Raw genomic sequence first — 24,997 nt, forward strand, 5'->3', positions numbered from 1 at the left:
ATATACGTATAGAATTAATGAAGTTTTAATATCATTTTCCAAGAGAATGGTTAATATACAACCCATAGTTCGTCGAAACAAATGTCGAAAAAATTTGTATATGAAAATGTATTATTAAAATAGATATTAACAGAAGTAAAATAGATATTAATACAATTAAATATATATTGATATCACTTATCTTCATTGACTATGAAATCATATTTGTTTATTTACTCATGTGTTACGATTTAAAATTCCCGCGAAAAAATACGCGGCAAAATATAATAGATAATGTATACGTATACAAAAATGTACAACTAGGATTAAATTTGAAGAACACCAATATATAACAATTAAAATATTTGTAAAACAAATTGCAATTATGGATTCTGAATTTCCCGATCCTGATGAAGAATTTGATTTAGTTCACGAAGATGAATATGAAGTTTTAAAAGAAATTGAAGGTATACAAATTATAACCTTGCTGTCATAACTCCTTATAAATTTATGTAAATGATCTAAGAATTTGTGTATGAGAAATAGGAAACTTTGTTTAATAGGATATTCTATCCTATTATTTAATAAATTTTTTGTTTATTAATGCAAAAAAAGTTAATTAAAGTCACAAAATAAATGTAATTACAAATTTAAATTACTTTTAGAGCTTGAAAAAAAAAAAGGAGAACAGCCTCAAGAAGTTCAGAATTTGCAGGAGAAGCGGAGAGAAGATGAATCGAATGCTGTTATATCAAATCTATATAAGGAATTAAATACTCCTACATCTAGTAAATACAATGAATTATGTATTCCTAGTACTAGTAAAGTTATTGAAAGCAATGACAATTTTGGTACAGATATTACAAAAAAGAGAAATTATAATGAACTTTTTGGCGATATCTCAGATATATTAGATGTAAATGATTTCGGTATGTATCTTCATATAGCTTAAAACATTCATATATATGATAAATCATTGTATTTGAATTATAGCTAATATTCAGGAACCAAAAGAAAAGAAACCACGATGGAATGAACCTCAAGAAATTATTAAAGTGGTAGCAGATGCTAAGGTTAAGTTTAATGAATGTGACAGTGGAGTTTCTTTTAACAGAAAAGATGTTGAAAAGTATGTTAAAAGAAAATACGCTAACTTTTATACTTGAAAGTAGTAAAAGATTCATATTATTTGCTTCATAATTTTATTTAGCAAGAGAGAGTCGATATCATTGAGAGTTCCCCGTTGGAATTTTATTGCTCTGACTAGGCCACATGATGCACAACGTATTTATATAAGAGTAAAAAATAATGAGCAAAATAAAATTAAAAAAAATGCAGATTCGATTTCTAACTTATTGTCAGTACCATATAGTCAACTTAAAACTGCAGCTGAAGAAATTGTAAGTGACTTGAAGATATATATTATCTCTTCTTTCAACATATATTGCAATAACTTTAATGACATGCATATTGTAAGAATTTCAAGTCTTTTTGTAGATATTACAGAATGTTAAGCGTGCCAGTTGTGAAATTCCCTACCTTGCTGCTACAAAATCTGCTAAAGATGATGAACTATGGGTTGATAAATATAGACCTAGATCTTACATGGAATTACTTTCAGATGAAAGTGTAAACAGACACTTATTACATTGGATAAAACTCTGGGATAAAATAGTATTTAATCGAAATTATGTTAATAACAAGAAGAAAAAAGTAAATTCTACATTTAAAAATAGAAAATTTATGGATGAAAAAGCTTTTCAGGAAGTAGATAGTAAAGGTTTCCCAATTCAGAGAATTGTGCTACTTAGCGGACCACCTGGATTAGGAAAAACTACGTTAGCCCATTTAGCAGCCAAACATGCTGGTTATAATGTAGTAGAAATAAATGCAAGTGATGAAAGAAGTCCAGATGCATTTAGGTAATTTACAATTAAAATTAATATCCAACTGAAATCGCAAATTTGTATAGATATGTATTGTTAAATATAGACAAGTCCTTCTTGCATCAACACAAATGAAAGCAGTAATGGGAAACGATCCAAAGCCAAATTGTTTAGTTTTAGATGAAATTGATGGTGCACCAGCTGCATCAATCGATCTTCTTCTTAAGTTCGTACAAGGTAAATTAGTTTCAAAAGGAAAGAAAGATAAGACTAAAACTGCTAAACAATCAAATTCTTGTCACCGTCCTGTAATATGTATCTGTAATGAACCATATACCCCTTCCTTAAGGTAAATTTCTAATACAACTTATTTGTATGATTCATATACTCCTATGCATGAATATTAATTTTATTTTATATTTATTATAGAGCTCTTAGGGCAGTTGCCCTCATTATACCAGTACCAGAAGTAAGTGCTACAAAAGTAGCAGACAGGTTAATGGAAATATCACAAAAAGAAAATTTAAAAGTAAATCCTGATGCACTTTTAGGATTAATAAAAGTATCTGGTTGCGATATTAGATCATGTCTAGGAGCATTACAATATATGGGTGGTATTAGTTTAGGCGACAATTTATCTTTTGCATTAAAAGATAGTAGAAAAGGATTGTTCGACTCGTGGAAACAAATATTAAAAATACCCATGAATAGAAGTGGTATACTGCCTCTTTCAGAAAGAGTTCAACTTGTACTAAAAACTGTGCAAAATGGTAAATTATTTTTATAGTAATATTATTAATACAAATTTTTAAGATATTAATAACATTTATTTTTTGCTTTAGGAGAAACAGAAAAATTAGCTCAAGGCGTATTCCATAATTATCCAGAAACTTGTAATGATAATTTTAGTTATATAGCATTATGTTTACAATGGTTTCAACTTTTTGATGAAATTTTCTCACTTATTGCAAGTCTTCAAACTTGGTCTGTTATGCCTTATATAAATTATACATTCGTTGCCTGGCATTTATACTTTGCAACCGCAGGAAATGTTAAATTATCCTATCCTTCCATTGCATATGAAGTAAGAATTACATATATTGTATATATAATTATCATACATATACACATATGATATGATCTAGACTCATAAATTTAATTTAAAAATTCAATTTCCCTAGATGAGTCAGAAACATGCAAGGAACGTTGGTATTCTAACTGCTGTTCAACGAAGTAGTGGTCGTAACAGTGTAATTTTAACAATCGACATTGCTCCTTTTCTTCCGGATTTATTATCTCCGCAATTACGAACAGTTTCTGGACATTTACACTCAGACAAAGAGAAGGATGATCTTAATCGATTAGTGAATATTTTAATTGACATTGGCCTCACATTCATTCAAGAAAAGAATCTTGATGAAAGTTATGACTACAAACTAGATCCGTAAGTTAGAAAAGTATAGTCTAGATTCGTATGTAAAATGTACAAATTAATTATATTTTTTCAGTAATATATTTGAAATAGGCATTTTTCCGGATTGTAAGTATCATCGAACACTCACATATACAGTGAAACAAATAATTGTTCAAGAGTTAGAAGCTGAACGATTACGACGAGCTGAAAATGCAATAAAAAATACAAGATCTATTCAAAGTAAAAATGAAGGAATTACAAATCATAATGTTATAACCAATTCAACATCAGATCCTGTCGCCAAGATATGCAATAATACAGCTAGCAAAACTAATGTTATAGAACAATCTAAAAATCTTCAAACAAAAACAACAGAAACAGTAATAACTTTCTACGTTTCTTTTAATGTTATTTAATTCCTCTTCAACATAAATATTACAAAAATAATGATAATTACAGAAATATAAGGATTTCTTTGGAAGAATTATTACAATCGATCAAGATAAACACAACAAATTGGATAAAGAACCAATGAATTCGTTAAATCGTTTAACAAGGAATGGTGTATGGTATAAATACAAAGAAGGTTTTAGCAATGCAGTTCGCCGAAAAGTTAAAATGAGGAATCTTCTTTAAATTATTAAATTTAATTTTTTGTTATTTTTATTATTATCATCATTATTCTATGTTATAAAATGTGTGCTTTTATTTGATTTCAGAGCTTAATATGTATTTTTCTAACCTCCTCATATATGTGAAAGCATTGCTTGTTATAACAAATATACCTTAGACTATTAAAAAACTTCAACTATATTTTTGGACCTAACAGATTCCACTTTTAGCTCCTTTATATTAAAATACTTCCTCTTAGACATATAGCGATATAAAAATAAAAAAATAAGCAAGAATATATTTATCATTTACTTTTCTTGACTCTTCACATATATTTTAAAAAGTGTACATACGTGACCCCGATTTTTAATTCGAAAATATTCTAATTTGTATATTTTAGTCCATTGTCAATTAACTTCTAACTAACTTTGGTTGTTGATTATTATAATGAACACCTTGTATAAAATTCTAATCCTATATAACTTTGACTTAAAAATTATTGATTTCATCTAAACAAACAGATACGAATGATTTAGTTAACTCATTCTTCAATACTTAGATTCAGTACTTAGATTAGTATGGTCCTCGAAAAACGGAACGCTGGGTGCGCTTTTACGTCCGTACACGCGAAAATCCATCACTGCAGCGTTGACGAAGAACCTCTCAAACAAACGCCCCAATTTGAGATAGACATTTTTGAACAGTGTATCGATGAAGTATTCTTTATGTGATGTATTCTTTATGTAAAATTTATGATATTTCATTGATATATCCGGTACATCGTTGTTGCAACACTTTTTGATCGGTGAACAATTTATGAATAAAACGTCTTGTCACGATTGATGTTGCTTTTGTGACATCTATGCTACGTGCTTCTCGTTTAACCCAACCGAAATTGTAGTATCAAATCGATTTTTCATCCGACTTTATTTCATATTCTGTACAAGTTTTCTTCAAACCCAAATAGTTTCATTAAAGTTTATTTCTTGTGTTTGATGGAAAGAAGAAACCAGATATTACTTATTTCAACTTTCAGTAGATTATTTGTGTTTTCTTTCTGTTCCTGTAGCGGCACGCTAATAAATTCAAATCTTATTGTTGTTTTCCCTCGGAGCATCAATATCGTAGGACACACACATATTGTATTAATAACCAAACTCAGAGCAAAACAATGTCGTCGTTACTTTCAACCGACAAACGCAGTCGAGTTCAAACTTTCCGACTGTCCCCCGACCAGTATAAATAAACGAGCGAATTGACGAGCGGGAGAGTTCAGTAATATCGACGCATCAAAGTGTATACGAAGTTTCTCGACACACGCGCGTATTTATTCCGATTAATTATATACCAGGACTTGTGCTTTGTATCAAAGCATTACTTTAATAAAGTGCTCACAACTTAGACTATAATAGGGATATTTGAACTACCTCATCCTCTACATTGGTGACCCCGACGTGATCAAATGTCTAAGAACAATTTATCGCATATGCACCCGCAACCAATCCGCGTGCCTCCGATGAAGCCGCAGAAGGTATCGTTTTGGTTCACGGTATTTGAGAAACAGCTTGAGGCGGCGGGAATCGAGCGAGATTCCGACAAAGTCGCCACCCTGTTTGGGTGTCTCGAATCAGAGTATCTGGAGCGACTCGAGGATGTTGATTTGGACTCCACGGTCGGCAGTCAGTACGACCGGCTAAAGGAAGAACTGATACGGAGTCTAGCTGAATCCGACAGCGAGCGGGTTAAAAGACTGGTAGAAAAAGAGGTGATGGGCGACCGTAAGCCGTCCCAATTCTACCACGACCTGAAGAAGCTGGCCAGTCCCTTAGCGTCGGATCAGTTCATCCTCACGTTATGGAAGAATCGTCTACCAGACCGCATACGACGGGTGTTGGAGGTTATGGACGACATCAGCACGGATAAAATAATCCAGGTCACGGATAGAATAGAGGAGGCCTGTTCAGGAAGCGATCAGCGGGAGGCGAGAGTAGCATCCGTGAGCAAACGCAAGGCACAGGACGACGCAGCGCCCAGTTTCAGGAAGGAAATGCGTAAGGAAAGGCGTGAGGAAATGAGCGAGGAATTGCGCGAGGAATTGCGGCAGATTAATGCGAGGATCAACGCGCTCAGTATTAGCGTCTGTCGACGAATGCGTTCGCGTTCGCATTCCCCCGGGAGGCGTCGTCGGCGTTCTACCTCCCGAAACGGTCTATGTTATTATCACGACTTGTACCGCGAGCGGGCGCGAAAGTGTAGATCTCCGTGTCGATGAAAGTCGGGAAAACTGAACCTCTATCGCTACGATAAACACGAAACGACGACGACACGCCACCGTAGCGCGAGTATCCATCGCCACATCGAAGTCTTCGCGTCACATCTACTCGGATTTGGCAATAAACACTACTGATGCTTTACCACACAAGGAAGAAACGTTATCACTGGTAAGGGGGTACTGTGGCGACTCGACATAAACAACCAACGGACGACGGTAGCGCAGTGGTTAGCGCATTAGGTTACGAACGTTCGGAACGCGAGATCGAATCCCAGCGACCGAAGTCCGATTTTTATTCCACGATTCTAAATAGGAAGAAAATATAGCAGTACCCCCAGCAGCGACATCTCCAGCCACCAGAAAATATAGCAGTACCCCCAGCAGCGACATCTACAGCCACCAGCCACAATCATCAAGGACACGACTTATACACCTCATTTCTATCTTAATGAAAAAAACCATTAGTTTCCACAATAATCTAAATTTTATTTATTATTAATTAATCTCATATCCATAATAGAAAAATATGTAATATTCGTATATCGTCTATGCATTTACTAACGAAGAAGGGTAACATCAGATTTAAAAAATGTTTTCTCTGTGAAACCATTAAATATATTTGATGTACGCTATATACTTCGTTGATAAATATTCGGGCACTTACGTATTTTTGGATTTTGCATAATCATCTTACAAATTTCATTTCTTTTATGAACCTACTATGTTACCGTACAATCTTTTACGTTTTACATAAAAATCAATTCTTCTGGATCGGTTATTCCTAGCAATCCGTCATCTACATATAGTATCAGTATGAGTTCCTTACCATTCTTATCTCGGATGTACAAGCAAGACTCAACATCGCCTGTTTGAAATCTCAGTTTCACGAGCAATTCTGCAAAGCGCTTGTTTTTGAGACCTATTTCAGCCTATACAAACTTTTACTTGAGTAGGCTAATCCTATTGGTACTGTTGCTATAACGTTCTGGTTGTTCCATGCATATGATCTTGTCGAATTTTGAATATAGGAATACCATTGACACATTGAATATCAAATATATCTGTTTACTATGCTCAAAACATATTATGCTTACAATTGGGCTAAACGTTTGGCTGTAATCTATGTTTTGACACTTATTGAATCCTTTAATGATTAACCTTACCTTGTATTTGTCGATCGTGTCATCGGGATTTCTTTTCACGCGAATAGTTCATTTGCACGGTACCGCATCACATTTCTTGATAGGTCCATTAACTTTCACATCTGATTTTTTTGTAGGGAGAACATTTCGACATTCACGGTTTCCCTCTATTTAGCGCTTTCTTTGCTGTTCATAGCAGCTTTAAACGTTTCTGGATTCTATCTACACAAATTCTATCACTAACATAACATGATCGTCTAGATATCATGGTTTCTTCAGTGTCGAGCAATCTATAAGGACTCTTGTTAATGAATGCTACTCATCTTCTTTAGTTTCGTATTCGTCGTCGCTGATCGTCTTTTCCTTTATTTTTGTTTGGTTTTATGGTTTCGGAATTGTTCAAGTATAGCGTGATCTCTCGTGTCTAACTCTTTTTCTCCACAGGGCGTTGTTGTCCTTATTTATAACCTTATAAGTAGTAGATGTTATACATTACACAAAACAGATCAGTATTTCGGGAGGTTTTCTATTCCGAGATAACCTACGCTATCGTCGAGATTGTTATTTCGGACCACTTTGCCTTATGCGCGAGGATTTTCGCTGTTCATGTTCAGGTTGTTGTTTACACTTGACGATATCGGTGTACTGGCTCGCGCAGGCTCAGGAGTTATTATTGGTACACTAACGCCATTCATCTTCAAACTGATGGTTTATACGGAACCGAGATGAGATGTCATCGACTTCGTCGAACTTTGCCACCACTTTCTGTTCCAATGAAGTATGAATTACTATCATCCTGATCTATAATTTTGGTGTACATTCACATATCTATCATCCAAATCTTATCGCTTCTTTTTAATACAGAAAGTTTCTTCACGTGTAGGTTATTGTACATTTTCTCCTGTTTATTTTTTCTCGCATTTTATTTAAAAGCAACTCTGTCGTGTTCTATAAGGGGACCTAGGTTTTTTTTTTTTAAATAAGGATATGAGACCGAATCTTTCTTGAATATATTAATTCTGCGGGCGAATAACCATTTTTTAACGAATAATAATACTATTCTGTAGCTTAAGAGACCTATATTAACACTTAGCTAACTGAATAGTGAGATCTTTCCTCTGTAAAGTACTGAGCGGGAAGATCTCCCTTTTTGACTTTTGCAACGCGTTTTTTTTCTGTTTTTGTTATTATCAGTTATTGTTTACCTGGAATTGTTCCTAATTAATTGCATCACTTTTTCTGCTTTTATAAAGTACAGTATATAATAAAATACCCCAATCTAGTGGTGTTAAAATTAATTAAAAAGTTACACTATCAGTTATGACTAAATAAAGTTATAATCGAACGATACCACATTGTAAAAAAATATTTTTAATTTCATGTTCAAGTTATGTTATTTATCTTTACTCATCTTTAATGTTTGTAATTTTACCTATATTTTGTATACTTTTAATATATACTTTTAATTTGATGTTTTGTATAAACAACATGTGAAATCGTTAAATAAAATCATTACCGCAAAATATAATTGACCATATAAATAATTTTTAAACTTCCTTATTTTTTAAGCAATGAATATTAGTCCTCGATACTTAGAAAAATGCATGGAAAGCGTATAGGTTGACTTGTCCGAGTGCCGTGGAAACGTATAGCTCGCAGTGGCGCGCGCGGATGGCTAAGTGATAATATCATCGCATTTTGTTGTAGTACTTTTAGCAATTTTCATATTGGCACCATTACTCTGTAAGAGCCTTGGCGAACTTGTTACATACAAGGTTGAAGTCATTCGCAAACCGACGGAATCTGAACGAAAACTGTGTGTGGTATTCACTTCTTACAATTTCGTGAATGCCGAATCTAACGAATGCTTTTTTACAATTTTCTATTATCAGCAAATTTCAAGGAATCTGAAGTAATAGTCTGTTATGATCAAAAACCAGTGGTCTTTATGGCATAGGTCTAAGCCTATCTTTTGCCAAGAAAACTCGGGAAAGTCTTCTTTTCTTCACTCCACTATTTTTTTTTTTTTTTTTTTTTTTTTTATTTGTACTTTACAATACAATTTGTCCAGCTGGACATTCGGTAAATTTTTCTAGCTTTATTGCTAATTAATATGTGGATGGCTACTCTCAGTGGGATACCATCCTCGAGTTTTTCTATTTTATTTTTTTAGTGAGGTCAGTAGTAGGGTGTTTTCTGTCTAGTCTTTTTTTTATGAGAGTTCTTTTCTTGTATTTACCATATTTGCATACCTGCCGATCTCTCCTTTGACCATTGGTATTGAAACGCGTTGGCAACCGTTACCTAACCGTAGTTACTATTAATTCCCATAGATCGAATACAATATCATTACAATGCAATATCCTTGTCCCGAGTCGGAGAATCATCTATTTTCCAGAAGGCAATCGCGTTCAATCCGGATGATCGGCTTTGTATCCGGTGTCGGGAGTCTGACAGTCTTAACGATGAAAAAGTTACTCAATGGTGGTCGGTTCTGGGTCTGCATTGATTTTCCTTTGTCATCACATCGAATACCATCTACTTGTTATCATTTTTCTTATAACCGATGTATTCTTCCCAGTAATCTATTTTTCTGTTATCTCGAATAGACGAACCGATAAGATACTTAGGAATAATTGAGATGTTAAATCATTGGGAATCAATACAGCGTTATGCAACATTTTATTTCTGATGTTTTGCGAGTTATTTACAGGCCTTAAGGCGTTCTGTTGCATGCTATCGGTACATTTTGTTATCCTGGTTCTCTTTAAATCAGATGATATATACATCGCTTCAGCATTCTGAAGATGCTTACTTGTTTGTAGATGTTGCTAATTTCCGATAAATTTGTCAACCAATTTTATCAGAAATTTGCACATTCTCTACTATCGCGCAAAGAAAATAGGAGTTATGGTAAGATTTAATTTGCATATCTAATTTGGGATAATCTCTTCCCGACAGAGAGAGAGAGAGAGAGAGAGAAAGAAAGAAAGAAAAAGAGAGAGAGAGAGAGAAAGAAAGAAAGAAAAAGAGAGAGAGAGAGAGAGAGAGAGACGGCCGTCAAATATTTTATATATATTATTATATTTGCAATGACGTAACTATGAATTTGCAAATTTTGAAATAAAAGTTTCTAAAACTCAGACATCTAATTTTTATACTTTTATAAGCTTCATAATAATTCCGAACATCCTTGGCCACTAGATGACAGTAACATCTGAGGTGTAGTTGTGTTGTCCGTGATACTTGTAGCTGCTGACTGAAGATGTCGCTGCTGGGGTACTGCTATTTTTCTTCTAATTTAGAAAAATTTTAAATTTAGATTTAAATAAAAAAAATTTTTTTTTTAATTTTTCCATCGAGACAACGATCTACAGTGAGATCCGTTATAACGAGACGTGATAAAGTGCACGTGTAACGAGCGACAATTCAAAGTCGATTTTCTCGAAAACAAAACCTTAAACGAAAAATATTTATTCTATATTTTCGACTTCTTTTTTCGCGTAGAATCGCCCCCTTTCCTCTTGTACCACCAGTTACCAACCACCCTGTATAGAAATATACGAAATGTTGAGAACAAAGAGATACTTATTTTCCAAATTCTTCATTATAAATCGTTTTATTACATTTACACTGTGAAAACATTAAGAGAACAAATCATAGTAATCGTACGCGTCCGAAAGCTTACGGTTGTGAAGGGAATGACGGAGGAAAGGAGTTGCAAGCCAGACAGTTGATTACATAGTGAACTATATGAATTTATTGAATGCGTGACTATTAAGGAACTGTCCTTTCTGAATATCATACACAATATCGACTTTATATCGTGTCCGGCGGTCAAACAGCGACCCTTGAACTTCGTAAGACGGAGATGAAATGTACTCTACTATTGACTTTGTATAAGTGACTCTGTCGTGCCTGGCGGTTGGACCACGATCGTTGATCTTTGTAAGATGCAAATGGATCGTAATCTACGACTAACTATATGTAACTGACTATCGTGTCCGGTGGCCAGACCACGACTTTTAGTTTACGTCAGATGGAAGACAACAGCTCTTGAGAATTGACTTCACGCATCTGCCCGGTTGTCGATCGCTTACGATGAGGGTGAAGGATAGAAGTTTGCTTCTTTTACCGAGTGGTTTGTTGGCCCTTCAAGAGTTCTAGACTCCTCCTAGGGTTCACTCAGCAGTGTCATAGAACCTTACCTTTTCAATTATCTTGAACAGTAATAACTTACACATCTTCACTCGATCTAGTAGCAATATTCATTTAAAAGTAGGTAGTAATATTTATTTAACAATTGAAAAGAAGTCATGCAGCTGCCAATTGCTGACAAATGCTTTAAAACTCAAGGAAATAAAAGTTAAAAGGTATCGCGAATCGAGATCGAATTAATATCTTCCCATGCGTTTCGTGTAATTCTTCAGACTGTTTATGCGTTTATTGTCATTGTCAGAACTGACGAAGAGGGTTTAGTTAGTACGTAATGAGAAAAATAATGGCGTCGAGTCGATGAACTCAATTTCAGAATGAAAAACGCTACCAACGAAAGAGAGATTAAGCTCGTCCTTTTTTTCTTTTCCTTTTCCCTTTTTTTCTCTCTTTCTCTCTTTTTCTTCGATTCTCTATCGGAATCGAGTAATTCGGTCGAGAATAACACGGACATATCGAGTGCAATTGGAAATTAATTAATTACTTAACATCAGCGGACCCTTGAAACAATTTGTTCTTGTGCAAAATTTCCTTTGTTACGAGACACGGAAGAAGATACAGAGGAAACTTTACGTGTTTGCATTTTAAATGAATTTAACTTAGTATCTTGTTTCCTGAAGCGAAAGGATCTTGTAAAGGATAGTATTCTCTTTCATTCGACGAAAATTCTTTAAATTATGGTGAAATCGTCTTTATGTTTTGAATCGTCATGTAAAATTATCATTTAGAATTTTTATTTAGATGTTACTATTAAGAATTATAATTAAATCTTTATTTAAATGTTCCTATTTAGAATTATTATTAGAAGTTTTATCTAAATATTACTACAAAAAATGTACAGATACTGTTTTCTGCATTGAGTAAGAAATACTTATGCTATTTTCTTTTTATTCTATAATTAATATCTTTTTGAATTTGAGATTGTTAGAATTTAATCTTGGGATTAAGATTAATAATCTGTGGAAGACACAATGTTTGTGTTGAAATAATATAATGTGATATTTATTAAACAATTATTATAAGAATTATAAATGTGCGTTCTGGAATGTAGACAGTTGGCTAGTTATTCACAGACTAACTGGCTTAGTGACCCATGGTCTTTGAAAAGGTTTTGAACCCCACTCTCTATGCAGTAATGAGTGTAACCTGTGTGGATGCCTGTGTGGCGTCACACGTGCCACAGAACCTTCTAGTAGCTTCTCGATGAGCTCAATGTTCCTTCCATATCCTTACGCTTCTTCCGGCGAATTATCGAAAGAGCATGCACGTGGTAGCCGCCGTGGTGCATCTGACGAACGCACACTAGTGGGGATGGCGCTGGGCACCGAAGGGAAGAATTCGTACGATCAATCACCTCATCTGCATGCGATTGATATCGTTGTATTCCAACAGAGATAATAATGTAAGCGTAGATATAATTAATTTATTTAGTAAATTGTTAGATCACGTAGATAGAATATATTAATAGCTTCGTTAAATAAATTTTAGCACTTCCACGTCCTGTGGCACCAATATGATATCAAGTGCAGGACAACTATTAGTGTCCGGTGAAACTATGTTGGTGTCACGCGCAAGATATCTAAAGTTTACGAACTTGAAATTTTTTATCAGAAAACGTCGGTTACTGGTTAAGGTTACTAGTAAATTTATGCGAGCATCAAAGCGTTAATGTCACGTCGACTACGTATATAATCGATAAAAATAGTATGGAGATTAAATATTGTAAAAAATTATGTTTCAGTGGAGAAGGAGTTCGGAATTTAGTTCGAAACTCTATCTATTTATTTTTAGGATAATGTAAGTAAATGTGTTTCATGATGCTTTGGTAATCACATGTTGATGGGTCAGATTTTTTTTTTTTTATAAATTTATTTATTTATTAAAATTACAATCAATTCTCGCGTTGAGAATGAGTTAGATTTAAAAATTAAATGTGTATGTGTTTAAATTCCAGCAATAAGTTCGTTTAATATCATTTATTTATTTGGTTTGTATGAGTGACAAAGATCGCGTGAATATGATAAAAAAAGGAATATGAAAATTAATGAATAGAGTGATGTGACTATTCAAAAGATGAAACCAATAAGAATTTGCATAGTAATGGTTTATGAATATTGTAATTTTATAAAAATTAACATTTTACTTTTCATAGTTAGTATCTTTGCTATAATAATAAAAACTTTTAATAAGAAAATATTTCTATTCAGGTTTTAAGTAAGAATAAAGGAATATGGACATTTTGTATACATATTAATATCTTCTTTTCTGATGTATTAGAAATATTTATAATGAAAGACATAAATATTATGTTAATAATTAATTCAAACTTATGCAATATGACTGATTTAACTCGAAGCACTGAAATACTCCGAAATGAATGAAATCTTTCAGACATAAAGTTTAGGTATGATATCGAGAGTGGCATACTATACCCTTGTCTATTTGACCTTGCAACGACATTGAAATGGTCCTGTGAAGGTCATATTAACATTTTTAAATATGAACCTGCTTTTTTATAACGTATGCTTGCAGCTGATATTGAGACGTTTGCAAAACACTACACACTACAGCTCGTGCAACAAGTGTCATAGTATTTCTGAAAATGAGTATTTTATACCTGGTAGTTTATTATTTCTTTCTAGATTTTATATTGATCCTATTTTCTTTCCCATCTTTCGTACCCAATTGGCTGCATGAAAAGACATATGTACAAACATTATATTGTATATCAGATACATAAAAATACATAGGAAGGTACAGAAAAAGTTATTCGTATTCAAATAGAGACACAAGTGCCCGGAAACTTTCCTACTTGTCTTTCAATATCGTACTAAGTTTTATCATCGCAGCAAAATATTTCAATATTCTTTATACAATGACAAAATCAAGATAATAATAGTAAAAATGAACTTTGAGAAACAACAAATACTTTCTTCCCAACGTTTTATTTATTCACTTTTTCACTATTTTCTCCTTGATAATACAGGAAAGTTTAAATCTTTAAAAATTTTCTTCATATCAGATCGATTTAAATTTTCTACGTATTTTATATTTATAGTATTTTACATTTGAGAAACTTTAATATCTTTATTTAACTTCATATCAATGCGTTTGATCGACAACTTATTTTCGAAAGTAATATAATTATGTCATATCCAACAGAATGCGTTTTCATTTTGCCTGATTCTTTCCTCCGTAATACGATAGATTGATAGAGAAATTGGTACACAGATAGAACAACACTCGAGTAACGACTTCGAGTGTCAGTTTTCCACTATCTTCTTAGACCATTGCCCGTATCCACCCTACAAAGTCGTAGAATTAATTCAAAAGTAATCTGTACGCGGTCGAACTCGAACGAGATGTATCGAGACGAGTTGGCTCTAGCCGGAGCTAATTGCACGTACCAAGACAGACTATTCGGGAAGTTTTAACCCTTTCGCTACTACGGGCGACTACAGTCGCTTTCCGTAAAATGTCACTGACATACTACGGGCGACTACAGTCGCTCTGCATAAGATGCCACTGACGTATTACGGGCGACTATAGTCGCTGTGCGTAAGATGCCGCCTATTGTACATACGACGAGTATTGTACATCCTCAAGTCTTTTATTAACAATAAAATGGTGTAACAAGAGGGCAGTGTATATATTGTTCTCTTTCCACAACGAAGAATTGGTTGACACGAAACGTCATCATCGCACACAAAAAATTATTAAAAAATCCGAAGTGTGTTGTCGATTATAATCGATTGATGGAAACTGTGGAGCGAATCGCGATGTTGGCCTATGTGTAACACCATATTTCGAAAAATACCACACGCAATACTATTATTAAAAGCTATTAGTATCATACAATTATATTATATTACATCATATTATCATATTCTGTAATGTTATTTGTTTCCAAATTGTGATTAACCCTTTCGCTTCGGGTGCCGCTTATAGGCGCTGCCAGCTAGATGACCTGTGGGTAACGGGTGCCGCTTATAGGAGGCAACCACGCGACGATCGGCGCCCCAGATATCAGGCATACACCAGTGCCATCTATAATCAATAATATACTTTTTCGTTACCGGCAGAGCATTTTCTGTTGATTTTATTGACATATTGGATTAATCGCTTCTTAAAAGTTACTCATTGTTGAAACAACATCAAAACATTTCACGCAATATATTTCATATATCCAAACGATCGTATCGAAACGTTTCATGCTAAAAAATCTATTAATCCATTGACAGTGAAACAAAGATTGTTTTATTATTGTTTTATTCAGCACAGTTGTTATTTAAGACTTAGGAAAACATTTATACAGCAATCACGCCACTGTGCGCATTTGTGGCGCGCGCCTCCGTACAGGGAGAGCACTTAGGCGGACTGGACTGCCGAAGCGAAAGGGTTAAAAGTGAGTGTGTTAAAAAGCTATAAATACTCTGTTTTGCGGAAAGTTTTTTTTCCTCGAAAAACACCATCAGCGGAGCGGTTTGCAGTGAGGCGTAAACGCGGCCGCTGAGATCTTTCTCGCCTACCGTGCACTGTTTTGTCGCCGCGGATCGTTCAGCGAGAGTGCCGCGGTGAAGAAGCTGCCCGTAGCGGAAGGGTTAAAGTTCAAATCGTTCAGCGTTGAATCAGTCGGTCGACCATCGATCGACGAACGATTTAATATCGTTTGAACGTAACCACGAGAGCGGTAAATTATTTTCCGCGACGGAGTGCAGTCGCGTAGGTGCACCTGGCATGACGAGTGAATTCAATTCACATTTGAAAGAAACTCGTAGAGGTTTTCCACAATCTTAACATAACTTTTCTATTTATTCTATTTAGAATAAAGTCGTCGTTTATTTCTCCACGATACTTAAGCTCCATTGCACATATAAATTTACTTCAACATTCATAGCCTATTTACAAAGGAGGCACTTATAAAAATGAATTAATTTATTTTATAAAAAATAGAAAGCAATAGAAACAAACGAAGTACTAATAAATTGAACAGTTTTTAATTCAAAATCACTTTATTATTCGTGAAAATAATCTGTTGGATTTGTAGGATTTTTACTACAATTAGTTTATTAATAATAAATGGATTAAATAGATGTTGATTAAACAGGAAACGATGGTTGTTTAACGTAAACTGGTCACAATAACGTATTATAATTTAGACAGTTACAATTAATTTGCGACTCTCGTCACTACTCTCTCGACAACACTAGCAACACTATCTCGACAATGCAATTCGCACTTTCTGACTTCTCGATTCACACTCTTTGACTTCTCAATTAACACTCTGACTATTAATTCGTCTTTCTCCCTTAGCATTCCTTTGTCTTTATTCTTAGCCCCACCACGCACGTGTTTCTCAACCACTCGTGGCCAGGGTCACGCAAGCCTTTTCCGTGAAACTATTCGATTGGAGGACCGACGATACATTGTTAGGCCTGTCGACAGTTCGGTTTTCTCGCGACATTGTTTATAGTTCGTCCGATATCTCTTAGGCCTTTCGTCCACGATACTACATATATACGTTAATTTCTTAAAAACTGATAAATCAAGGTTTAAGTTTTGTAAAAATGAAAGGTAACATTATTAAGACAGGCAATACTTTAATATTTTGAAAATTTTTTTGACAATGAAAAAGCATCCGTTTAACTTCGGAATCAAATATAGGAATAATTTTGGTAATATGGAACTGATAGACAAAGTATTGAGTCTTAAAACTGCTGTCCTTTAGAAAATAAGAAATTTGACCTATCATGTGTTTTTTTTCTATAATCTTCTTATGTATAGTTGGTACATATTGATAAAAATAATAGTAAATATTAATTAATATACATAATAATAATATTATATAATTAATAATTAATAATATTATATAATAATACATATATTAATATTAATATTAATATATATTAATAATTGAAAGTAGATAGAAATATGTGTTTTTTAGCCACATTCTGAAAGTTTCGAAATTTCATATGACGATTCAGATATTCGCTATAAATAAGCATAAAATTGGTGAGTGGTATAAAAGGAGTGATATATTCCTTGTTTTAGTTTAGATAGAGCAGGATATCGGATTCTAGTTATTTCAAAGATACAAAGTTAACAGTAACGTTCGTAAATTATAACTTTGAAAATATAGCAAATACATCGGTCTTCTTATAGAATTGTATGAAATATCCGAGATACTTATAGACGGTAGCGTATGCCACAAAAATTATAAGATTTGAACACATTCCTCTAGTCTAAAGTCTAGGTATACTCGTGTGACGAATGAATTCGATTCAGAATTCAAAGAACTACCTCGTAGAGGTATTCCGCTGACGCCATTTCTCCACGATGAATAGTGTAAGTACTTATATACGTAGAATGGAGAGCTCGTGTTTTCATCCATGTCGACTCGTAAATTAGCCGATGCACTTCCACTAGCGCCATTATTTTGCTCGAATGGCCCGCGATTCTTGTACGCACACCTAGATGTGTTTGTACACTGGGTAGTCTCCTTTCTGCTTCTAGCGTGAGCTACTTTCTGGTTGACCCGTTTTTCTGCAAAGCTGTAGCTGAAAAACGCGAATTTAATTGACGAGACAAAGCAGCCAAAGAAACGGAAGTAACGTAAGACAAATTTGAGGTACAACTTATTAAGGAAGGCAATGTAGAAGAGGTTTGAAAAGGAAGTGGTTTCTATATTCAGTCAAGTCAAATTAATAGTTAATTAACTGTAGCCGATTGTTAGCAACAGTAACGGATATTGTTATATTGCTACATTATTTTATCAATCAAAGGCCATAGGTGAAAAACATGACAACTCGCATTTCCCGTTTTCATATAAGACTGTAATTTTTAAATTCTTATTTTTATCTCTTTCTGCCGTTCCTCCTTCATTTCGTCATTAAATATTACCATTCTTAATATGATATACAATATCATGTATTCATTATTTATACTCATATTTCTATTTATTTTATACGTTTACCATTACATTCTTCTATTTTATATTTCATTCACAATTTTATAGGTATAATATACATATACATTTACAATACACATTTTACAATATACATTTTATATTTTACCATGATGCCTCATCTTCAAACACATAATATTCTTCTTCAAATAAGTATAAAATTCCTTTTTGCCTTTCGTTAATCACTGTATAATTTCAGTTGATCACAGAAGTATACACAATATGTTAGATCTACACTATATTGTGTATAAAATTGTATGTAAATCATTAACATAGAAAATAATTTCAAATTTATTTTTAACAAATACTTATTATTCTACAATATTTATCTATTTCTTTATTTTATTTATTAATTTATACTACATTATTTACTGTTACAATTTATTTATGTATTCTTATATATTTTATTCTGATAATAGAATCGACGATAATAGAAAAAATAATGTTTAAGAATAAACTAGAATTTGCATTGAAAAATTATATGATAGAAACACACTATTAAATATTCAAGTAATTGAATACTTTTAATCGAGTGTATCTGATATAAAATCATCATTATCCATCTCGAACTTCTAATCAATTTGACTCAACCCGATTTGGAATTCTGCATCGTTTCTTTTTGTTAAAAGCTTTTTTACACCTCTACGAGAAAGATGTTTAATTTTACCGGATGAAATTGTTGAATTTTTAATCTTTGTCATACACTCGATTCAGCACATATATTCTGATCGTTCGAAGTTGGCAGTCGAAAATTTTGAAATTCACAATTGATGGTATACTTGTATGTTAAAGGTACGGACAGAATGCAAAATTTTTCCGCCGGTCAACGTGGCTTTTAAAGCGGAAATCTCATTTCAGTGTCACGATCACGTGCACCGTATAAAGAATTCATACCGGAAACCACTTTGCATCCTACTTTCCGGATGGTTACGTAGATTACGTTCGACGATAGGCGTATTTTATTTTTCAATTTAAAATATATGTATATAAATATATATATACATATGTATATGAGGTGAATAATGTGTATGCTTGTTTGATAAAGAAACGAGTGCATGAATTCGTAATAGCAAAATATATTGAAATAAGTATAAGTACAGAGGTAGTGTATACTGATTTGAATCGTCGCTCTATCAGTGGCTACAATACCAAAAAAAATATACGGATCGCGTTCATACGTTTATATAGACAGACGTTACCATAAAAAGTTAACCTTCTTGTGTAACTCTAGCTGAAGATTACAAGAAACGACAATAACAATCTATTCAAATTTTTTTTGTTTTTGGACCTTGTAACCCAAAACAAGGTTAGTATTGAACGGCGCAATAATATGGATCTCTTTCAGTTTTGAATTTTTTTCGGTTCAACGCTGGAACTTTTTCTACGGCCCTGGGCTGCTGTGTATGTAATATCTAATTTCAATGTTTTAGTATTTAATTTCAATATTCGGTTAATTTGAAATGACATTAATTCGCCAAAGTAAAGAAAGTTTGTAGCTCTACTCTTTCAACTAAACTGTTTCTCCGAGAAAAACATTTTTTTGACAAAAACTATGAGCTATTGTTAAAAGTGGATTAATTTTGTTTACATACAGTGACTAGCAAGAACATTTGAACGTATAATATAGAGAACTTTTATAAATATATTATATTAATTATTGAAATTTTTTGAACTTTCGTTAGCACTGGAATGAGAGACATGTTCATCGATTATTATTGTATTAGCAAAATTTTTAACAAATTCAAAAATGTATATGGAAGATGCAATACATTTACTGCCAACGGAAACTTTCTAAAATATTGATGATATTAAGCAAAAATAGCAGTAATTATTTTATTTATTATATGACAAAATTATTACACTATTATTACGTAATAAAAATGACATTCTATGCACACCAATTTTATGTGTTTTAGTATACTATGTTCTAATAGTAAATATCAATTTAAAGTAGCACACTTTTAAAATTTTCTTTATAAAACAAATGAAAAATTAATTCTAAACGAATTGGCAATCTTACCTAACCATTAGATATGCTTAAGTTAGAAAAATTTATCAAATGTCCAGCTGGACAAATTGTAAAGTATACATTAAATAATAAAAAAAAAAAAATTAGATATGATGGTGAACCTATTGAGGCTATACTAATTACTGAACACAGTATAGTATTCGAATAAGCCAACTTCGTTATAGTTTACTTAGATTTTCCTTTGGAGGACTAAAAAAATTTATCTTAAATTAATATATGACATATTAAATGTTGCATCAACTATTTTATCTAAATCAACTATTTAAATGAAATTAGTAAATACAAAAATGCACTAAAAGAAGAAAACGGATTCGTAGAGTTTCAACGAACGTAATGTTTAAATTTACATTCTTTTATTTTGAATATGTCATAAATAAGGCTTCAGTGGAGTTATATAAAAAGCTTTTCAAATGTTATGCATATTTTTAGCTCATTTCTAATAATAATGGAATAAAATTCATGTAACAATATTTGTAGTTTAAAGTAATTAGGATGTTTTATTAAAATTTGTGTATTCTCCTCGTTAAAATATTATTAAAGTATTTATTTATTCATCTATCTATTTATTTATTTAACAGGCATAGGCCCTTTGCTATCGAATATATAAATATAATGGCGGCACAAGGCCGTAAAAAAAGTTCCAGTCTTGAAGTCCGAGGCCAGGACGTCGTAAAAAAGAAAACCTTGGAACTTACGGAAGAGCGTTTCGCGTCGGAGACACAAGAAATCACGAAACTGATAGATCGCCGGTGATCTGTTCGCGTCGCAGTTCGAACGTTTCACGAATAAGGTGAAAAAATTGAATTTCGTATAAGATGATGGAAATTTTATTATATAAATTCGACAGAGTGACGGTTCAAAGTGTTACAAGAAAATGTGTTGAGCGCTAATTTAGGAGGGTTTCTATATTGATGTTTTAATCCCTTTGGAAAGGTTATCGTCGGATGTATATCAGAGGCGGTTATTCGGTTACTGTTTTGTTATTATTTCGATAACTGTGGCATGCAGGATGTTTCGTCTACTTGATTACTGTTTTTGAGCGGGTATCTTTCTTGAGCGTGTGACAAGCGCAAGGGTCTTCGGCAAGAGAAAATACTGTTCCCCTACCCCAGAGGCCACCCTATAAAAGGGAGAAACTAAGAAAGCTCGCGACGGTGAGTGCGGTCAACAGCTCGAGCGTTAGTAACATTAATGAACACACTGTAAAATTAATATACCGAGTATTCCTTTGGCTCCTTTTACGTCTTACGCCTCAAATTGGTGACTTTGGCGTGATCTCAAGCGAAGGAGGTGGACGTATTAATGTCATATAGACGTCATTTCCACGAATCACGAATGTTCGAGATGGCAAATGCCGGCGGGAAAGAGCTCGAAAGTGCGATGAACGCCATCAACATTGTGAAAGCACCGAGAAAACTCTGGTTACCGCTATTTTGGCCGAAAAACGTCACGGGGTGGTTTATCGTGTTAGAAGCGCAGTTCAGGAATGCGCGCATCACGAGTGACGAAATGAAATATAACATGGTCATCGCGAATCTACAGGAACGATACATGAAACTAGTCAAGAACATAGTGCTCAACCCGCCGGCGACGGGACGATACGAACTGTTGAAGAACGAACTTATTAAAAGACTGGCTCATTTGAATAAGGGAACGCAACGCAGAAAACGGGCTCCGCCAATACGCGCTAGTGACATTAATAAAGACAGTGTTGACCAGGTACTACCTTCGCACCCTTCGCGTCTTACGCCTCAGGTTGATGACCCCTACACGATTCTTAACGCTGTGAAAAAGTGTAGGTTATTCGAGAAAGAACAAATGGGAAATCGGACGCCGTCGCAGTTTTATAAGGCATTGAAGAGCCTGGCCTTCCCCTCGACTCCGAACGACTTCCTCCTGGCGGCGTGGAAAATCCGTCTTCCGATATACATGCAGCAAATCCTGGCCATCGGGAACGAAACGAACCCAAACGTCGTGATCAAGATCGCAGACCGGATACACGAGATAACAGCAGAGGCAAGCCGAATTTCAACGGCAATCAGACGACGGAACTAAGACTGCGACGGGATACGAGATGGGCTAAACCAATCGTAAGCGGAAAGTAGACACTCAGCATCGATAGCCGACGTCCTCCAAAAAGACGTTGAAAACGCCGCCGACCGCGTTCCAGAGAAAGGATGCAGCACCTGGGCCTATGTTGCTACCTGCGAAACCTTTCAAAGTTGCGCAACAAAGTGCCGTCCCCCATGTAGTTGAAAACAAGGAATTGAACCCGACCTATGCGTGTACTTGAGCAACAGATAACGCGGTGTCGCGAACGGAAACGAGTACGAACCTGTATTTTCGACAAGCCTTCAAGTGACATTTTGTAGTGGCGAACGTTAACACGCGAATTTCGAAAGTTTGAGCACACAGATTGGTCTGTGATTAAAGATAGTGTTTCTATCAGCGTTCAGGCGAGTTTATATATAGTTTATATAGAGTTTATATATAGGGTGATTTTTCGAATCGTGTTTTAATTACAAGAAAAGGAACGAGTCCAAAGCTCTTTGTGTGGATATTGAATTGTAGTTAGTGGAAAACAAATTAAGCGATCTGAAACATATTTCCTGAGATCAACTAAGCGGATAAAAATAAACGCATAGGACATCGAATTTAATTTGTGCAAACGAAGCCGTCAAAAAGAAAACGCGATAACAGAGCCACTTAAATGGAGGATTATAATCGCTCAAAATACAAACATACGCATTAGGATGTAATGTCAACATTTTTCTCCTTTTCACATAATATTTATCATCGAAGAAAACATCAAATAGAGGGGTAAGTATACAAATCTAATAATGCAAATAACATCAGACGACTTACTTTAACGTATAATTGTTCAATGCCATTTTCTTCACTGTCAATGCGTCAGCTATTAAAAATGTTCGAACCGCAATTAATACTCCTCTATCTCTCTTTCTTTGATTGCTTTAATGTTTCTATCAAGTCCATAAATGTTATGTGAAAATATGAATCTCGAACGCCTAGGGCAGCCACCTGTCCTTCGTCATTTTCGGCTGTAAAACGAGAAGGCGTCAACGCTTGAGAATTGCCATAAATGGCGTGTGAGCCAGCAGGCTTCGATGTTTTGCGAGTATTTTTTCTACAGTCATTGACAGGGACAAACGTCGAAATAAAACGCCGCGAGTTTGGCATTTTCGAATTTATAGAACGTGTTGTAATCGCGACTGCCTTGAATTCACTTCTTAGTATTTTCTTATAGAGTCGCAGATATTCCCTATAAAGCAGTTCTCTTTGTCAGTGAGAATAACATTGCAAAGATCAGCAGTATTAGAAATAGCGTGATGCATTAATAACAAACTTCGATCTCAGGTCGCTAACAATGGGTCTAAGGGAAGTATGACCGAGGGACGGATTATGGTTTCTGGTAGGTCCCGGGACCTAACAATATTTCAACATTATATGTATCGCAAAATAAAAAATTCATTGTGACGCCACGGACAATTCCTGTAAAACTTGCGTGTTTTTCAACGTGTTAATAGTTGCAGACGTATGATTACATTCCTTTATACCTGTAATGAGGCTAGATATATTAATTGTCAGTGATTGTAAAGAAAGAACATTTTTTTATATTTTTAGTATGGTAAAATTCCGAGCTTATCGATTTATATAGAATAGGAGTTCACCAATTCTCTCTGCTATGATTTTCCTTTCATATAGTACAGTTCATTTTCAGATAATCGAATTCAATCGACAGGAATTCAATGAGTCGAATACTAACCAAATTCCGTTCCAATAAGAGCAGTCTTAGTCAAAATTCTCAATGCGAAGATTGTAAATAAACTTGTAAATAAACTTGTAAATAAAAAAATAAAATAAGTGGAGTTCTGCTGTAACAACGAATAACGTTTCAATAAAAGATGTAAAACATAAAAACAAATTTATTAAATATATTATCACTATAAATATAAGTCATATATATAGCGTGTTTGCTTTCATATATTATTTGTTATTGTTACGTAATATTAATGATTATTATGATGTTATAATAATATTAATGATCGTTAATTGTTACGCCACGAAGCTTACCACAGGCTATATTTTCTAACCGTCGCTCGCGGTCCTACAACGTCGCAGGCAGTCCGTCTTATCTGCTCGCCGGATCATATACAATGTATCGACGAGAGTGTCACGTAATTTTTAGGGTTGGATGGTGGAAATAAAATATAGTTGAGTCGTAACACAACAATTAACTTTGTTTTAATCAACCTTTATTGTGAATTCACCAATCACAATGTAACACGCACTGAATTAGCATAAATCACAATTCACTCCAACCACGTTATGTAAGACTTAGTTACAACAATACATTAAGTACGCGACTTATAAGGGTAGAGACCGATATAGATATGTTGACTATTCTAAGGATACAGAATAAGTGAAGTTTTACTGACGATACTGTGTCTGAGGAAAGCTAGGAG

General features: G+C 34.0%; 3 protein-coding genes and 2 long non-coding RNA genes across 7 annotated transcripts; 3 read left to right on the top strand and 2 right to left on the bottom strand.

The window, feature by feature from the left end:
• The first annotated feature begins 253 nt into the window (after window positions 1–253).
• LOC100743452 (chromosome transmission fidelity protein 18 homolog) lies at window positions 254–4,062 on the top strand. Of its 3 annotated transcripts, XM_003494169.4 has the most exons (11): window positions 256–446; window positions 645–908; window positions 973–1,108; window positions 1,190–1,379; window positions 1,477–1,901; window positions 1,972–2,214; window positions 2,295–2,635; window positions 2,708–2,949; window positions 3,047–3,309; window positions 3,374–3,659; window positions 3,739–4,062. In XM_003494169.4, the coding sequence occupies exons 1-11, from the start codon at window positions 365–367 to the stop codon at window positions 3,913–3,915; spliced, it is 2,649 nt and encodes an 882-aa protein (XP_003494217.1). In that variant the 5' UTR covers window positions 256–364; the 3' UTR covers window positions 3,916–4,062. The 3 variants fall into 3 exon arrangements, with proteins under 3 accessions (XP_012248236.1, XP_003494217.1, XP_024227531.1); XM_012392813.3 differs by lacking the exon at window positions 3,739–4,062 and having other exon boundaries at window positions 254–446; window positions 3,391–3,530; XM_024371763.2 differs by lacking the exon at window positions 256–446 and having other exon boundaries at window positions 767–908; window positions 984–1,108; window positions 3,739–4,059.
• A 1,291-nt stretch (window positions 4,063–5,353) lies between these two features.
• On the top strand, window positions 5,354–8,645 carry LOC117152434. The gene is made up of 2 exons (XM_033324209.1): window positions 5,354–6,155; window positions 8,432–8,645. Exons 1-2 carry the CDS (start codon window positions 5,354–5,356, stop codon window positions 8,524–8,526), a joined length of 897 nt encoding a protein of 298 aa, XP_033180100.1. The 3' UTR covers window positions 8,527–8,645.
• Window positions 8,646–14,580: 5,935 nt separating this feature from the next.
• LOC117152433 lies at window positions 14,581–15,060 on the bottom strand. The gene is made up of 2 exons (XR_004462817.1): window positions 14,928–15,060; window positions 14,581–14,825 (listed from the first exon to the last, which is right to left on the bottom strand). It is a non-coding gene; the product is annotated as an uncharacterized LOC117152433 (long non-coding RNA).
• Window positions 15,061–17,533: 2,473 nt separating this feature from the next.
• Window positions 17,534–24,414, bottom strand: LOC112213893. The gene is made up of 2 exons (XR_002947811.2): window positions 24,203–24,414; window positions 17,534–18,077 (listed from the first exon to the last, which is right to left on the bottom strand). It is a non-coding gene; the product is annotated as an uncharacterized LOC112213893 (long non-coding RNA).
• Window positions 21,095–23,972, top strand: LOC117152432. The gene is made up of 2 exons (XM_033324208.1): window positions 21,095–23,333; window positions 23,889–23,972. Exon 1 carries the CDS (start codon window positions 21,816–21,818, stop codon window positions 22,566–22,568), a length of 753 nt encoding a protein of 250 aa, XP_033180099.1. The 5' UTR covers window positions 21,095–21,815; the 3' UTR covers window positions 22,569–23,333; window positions 23,889–23,972.
• Window positions 24,415–24,997: the final 583 nt, after the last annotated feature.

Source organism: Bombus impatiens, unplaced genomic scaffold (genome assembly GCF_000188095.3).
Source record: "Bombus impatiens unplaced genomic scaffold, BIMP_2.2 scf_1694, whole genome shotgun sequence".
In the NCBI taxonomy this organism is placed as follows: domain Eukaryota; kingdom Metazoa; phylum Arthropoda; class Insecta; order Hymenoptera; family Apidae; genus Bombus; species Bombus impatiens.

Coding starts and splice junctions, on each gene's coding strand:
- LOC117152432 (XM_033324208.1), top strand. CDS start 21,816: ATGTCATATAGACGTCATTTCCACGAATCACGAATGTTCGAGATGGCA.
- LOC100743452 (XM_003494169.4), top strand. CDS start 365: ATGGATTCTGAATTTCCCGATCCTGATGAAGAATTTGATTTAGTTCAC. Junction 2,636..2,707: donor ACTAAAAACTGTGCAAAATG/GTAAATTATTTT, acceptor TTTTTGCTTTAG/GAGAAACAGAAAAATTAGCT. Junction 3,660..3,738: donor AAACAAAAACAACAGAAACA/GTAATAACTTTC, acceptor TGATAATTACAG/AAATATAAGGATTTCTTTGG.
- LOC117152434 (XM_033324209.1), top strand. CDS start 5,354: ATGTCTAAGAACAATTTATCGCATATGCACCCGCAACCAATCCGCGTG. Junction 6,156..8,431: donor GCGAAAGTGTAGATCTCCGT/GTCGATGAAAGT, acceptor TCCTCTGTAAAG/TACTGAGCGGGAAGATCTCC.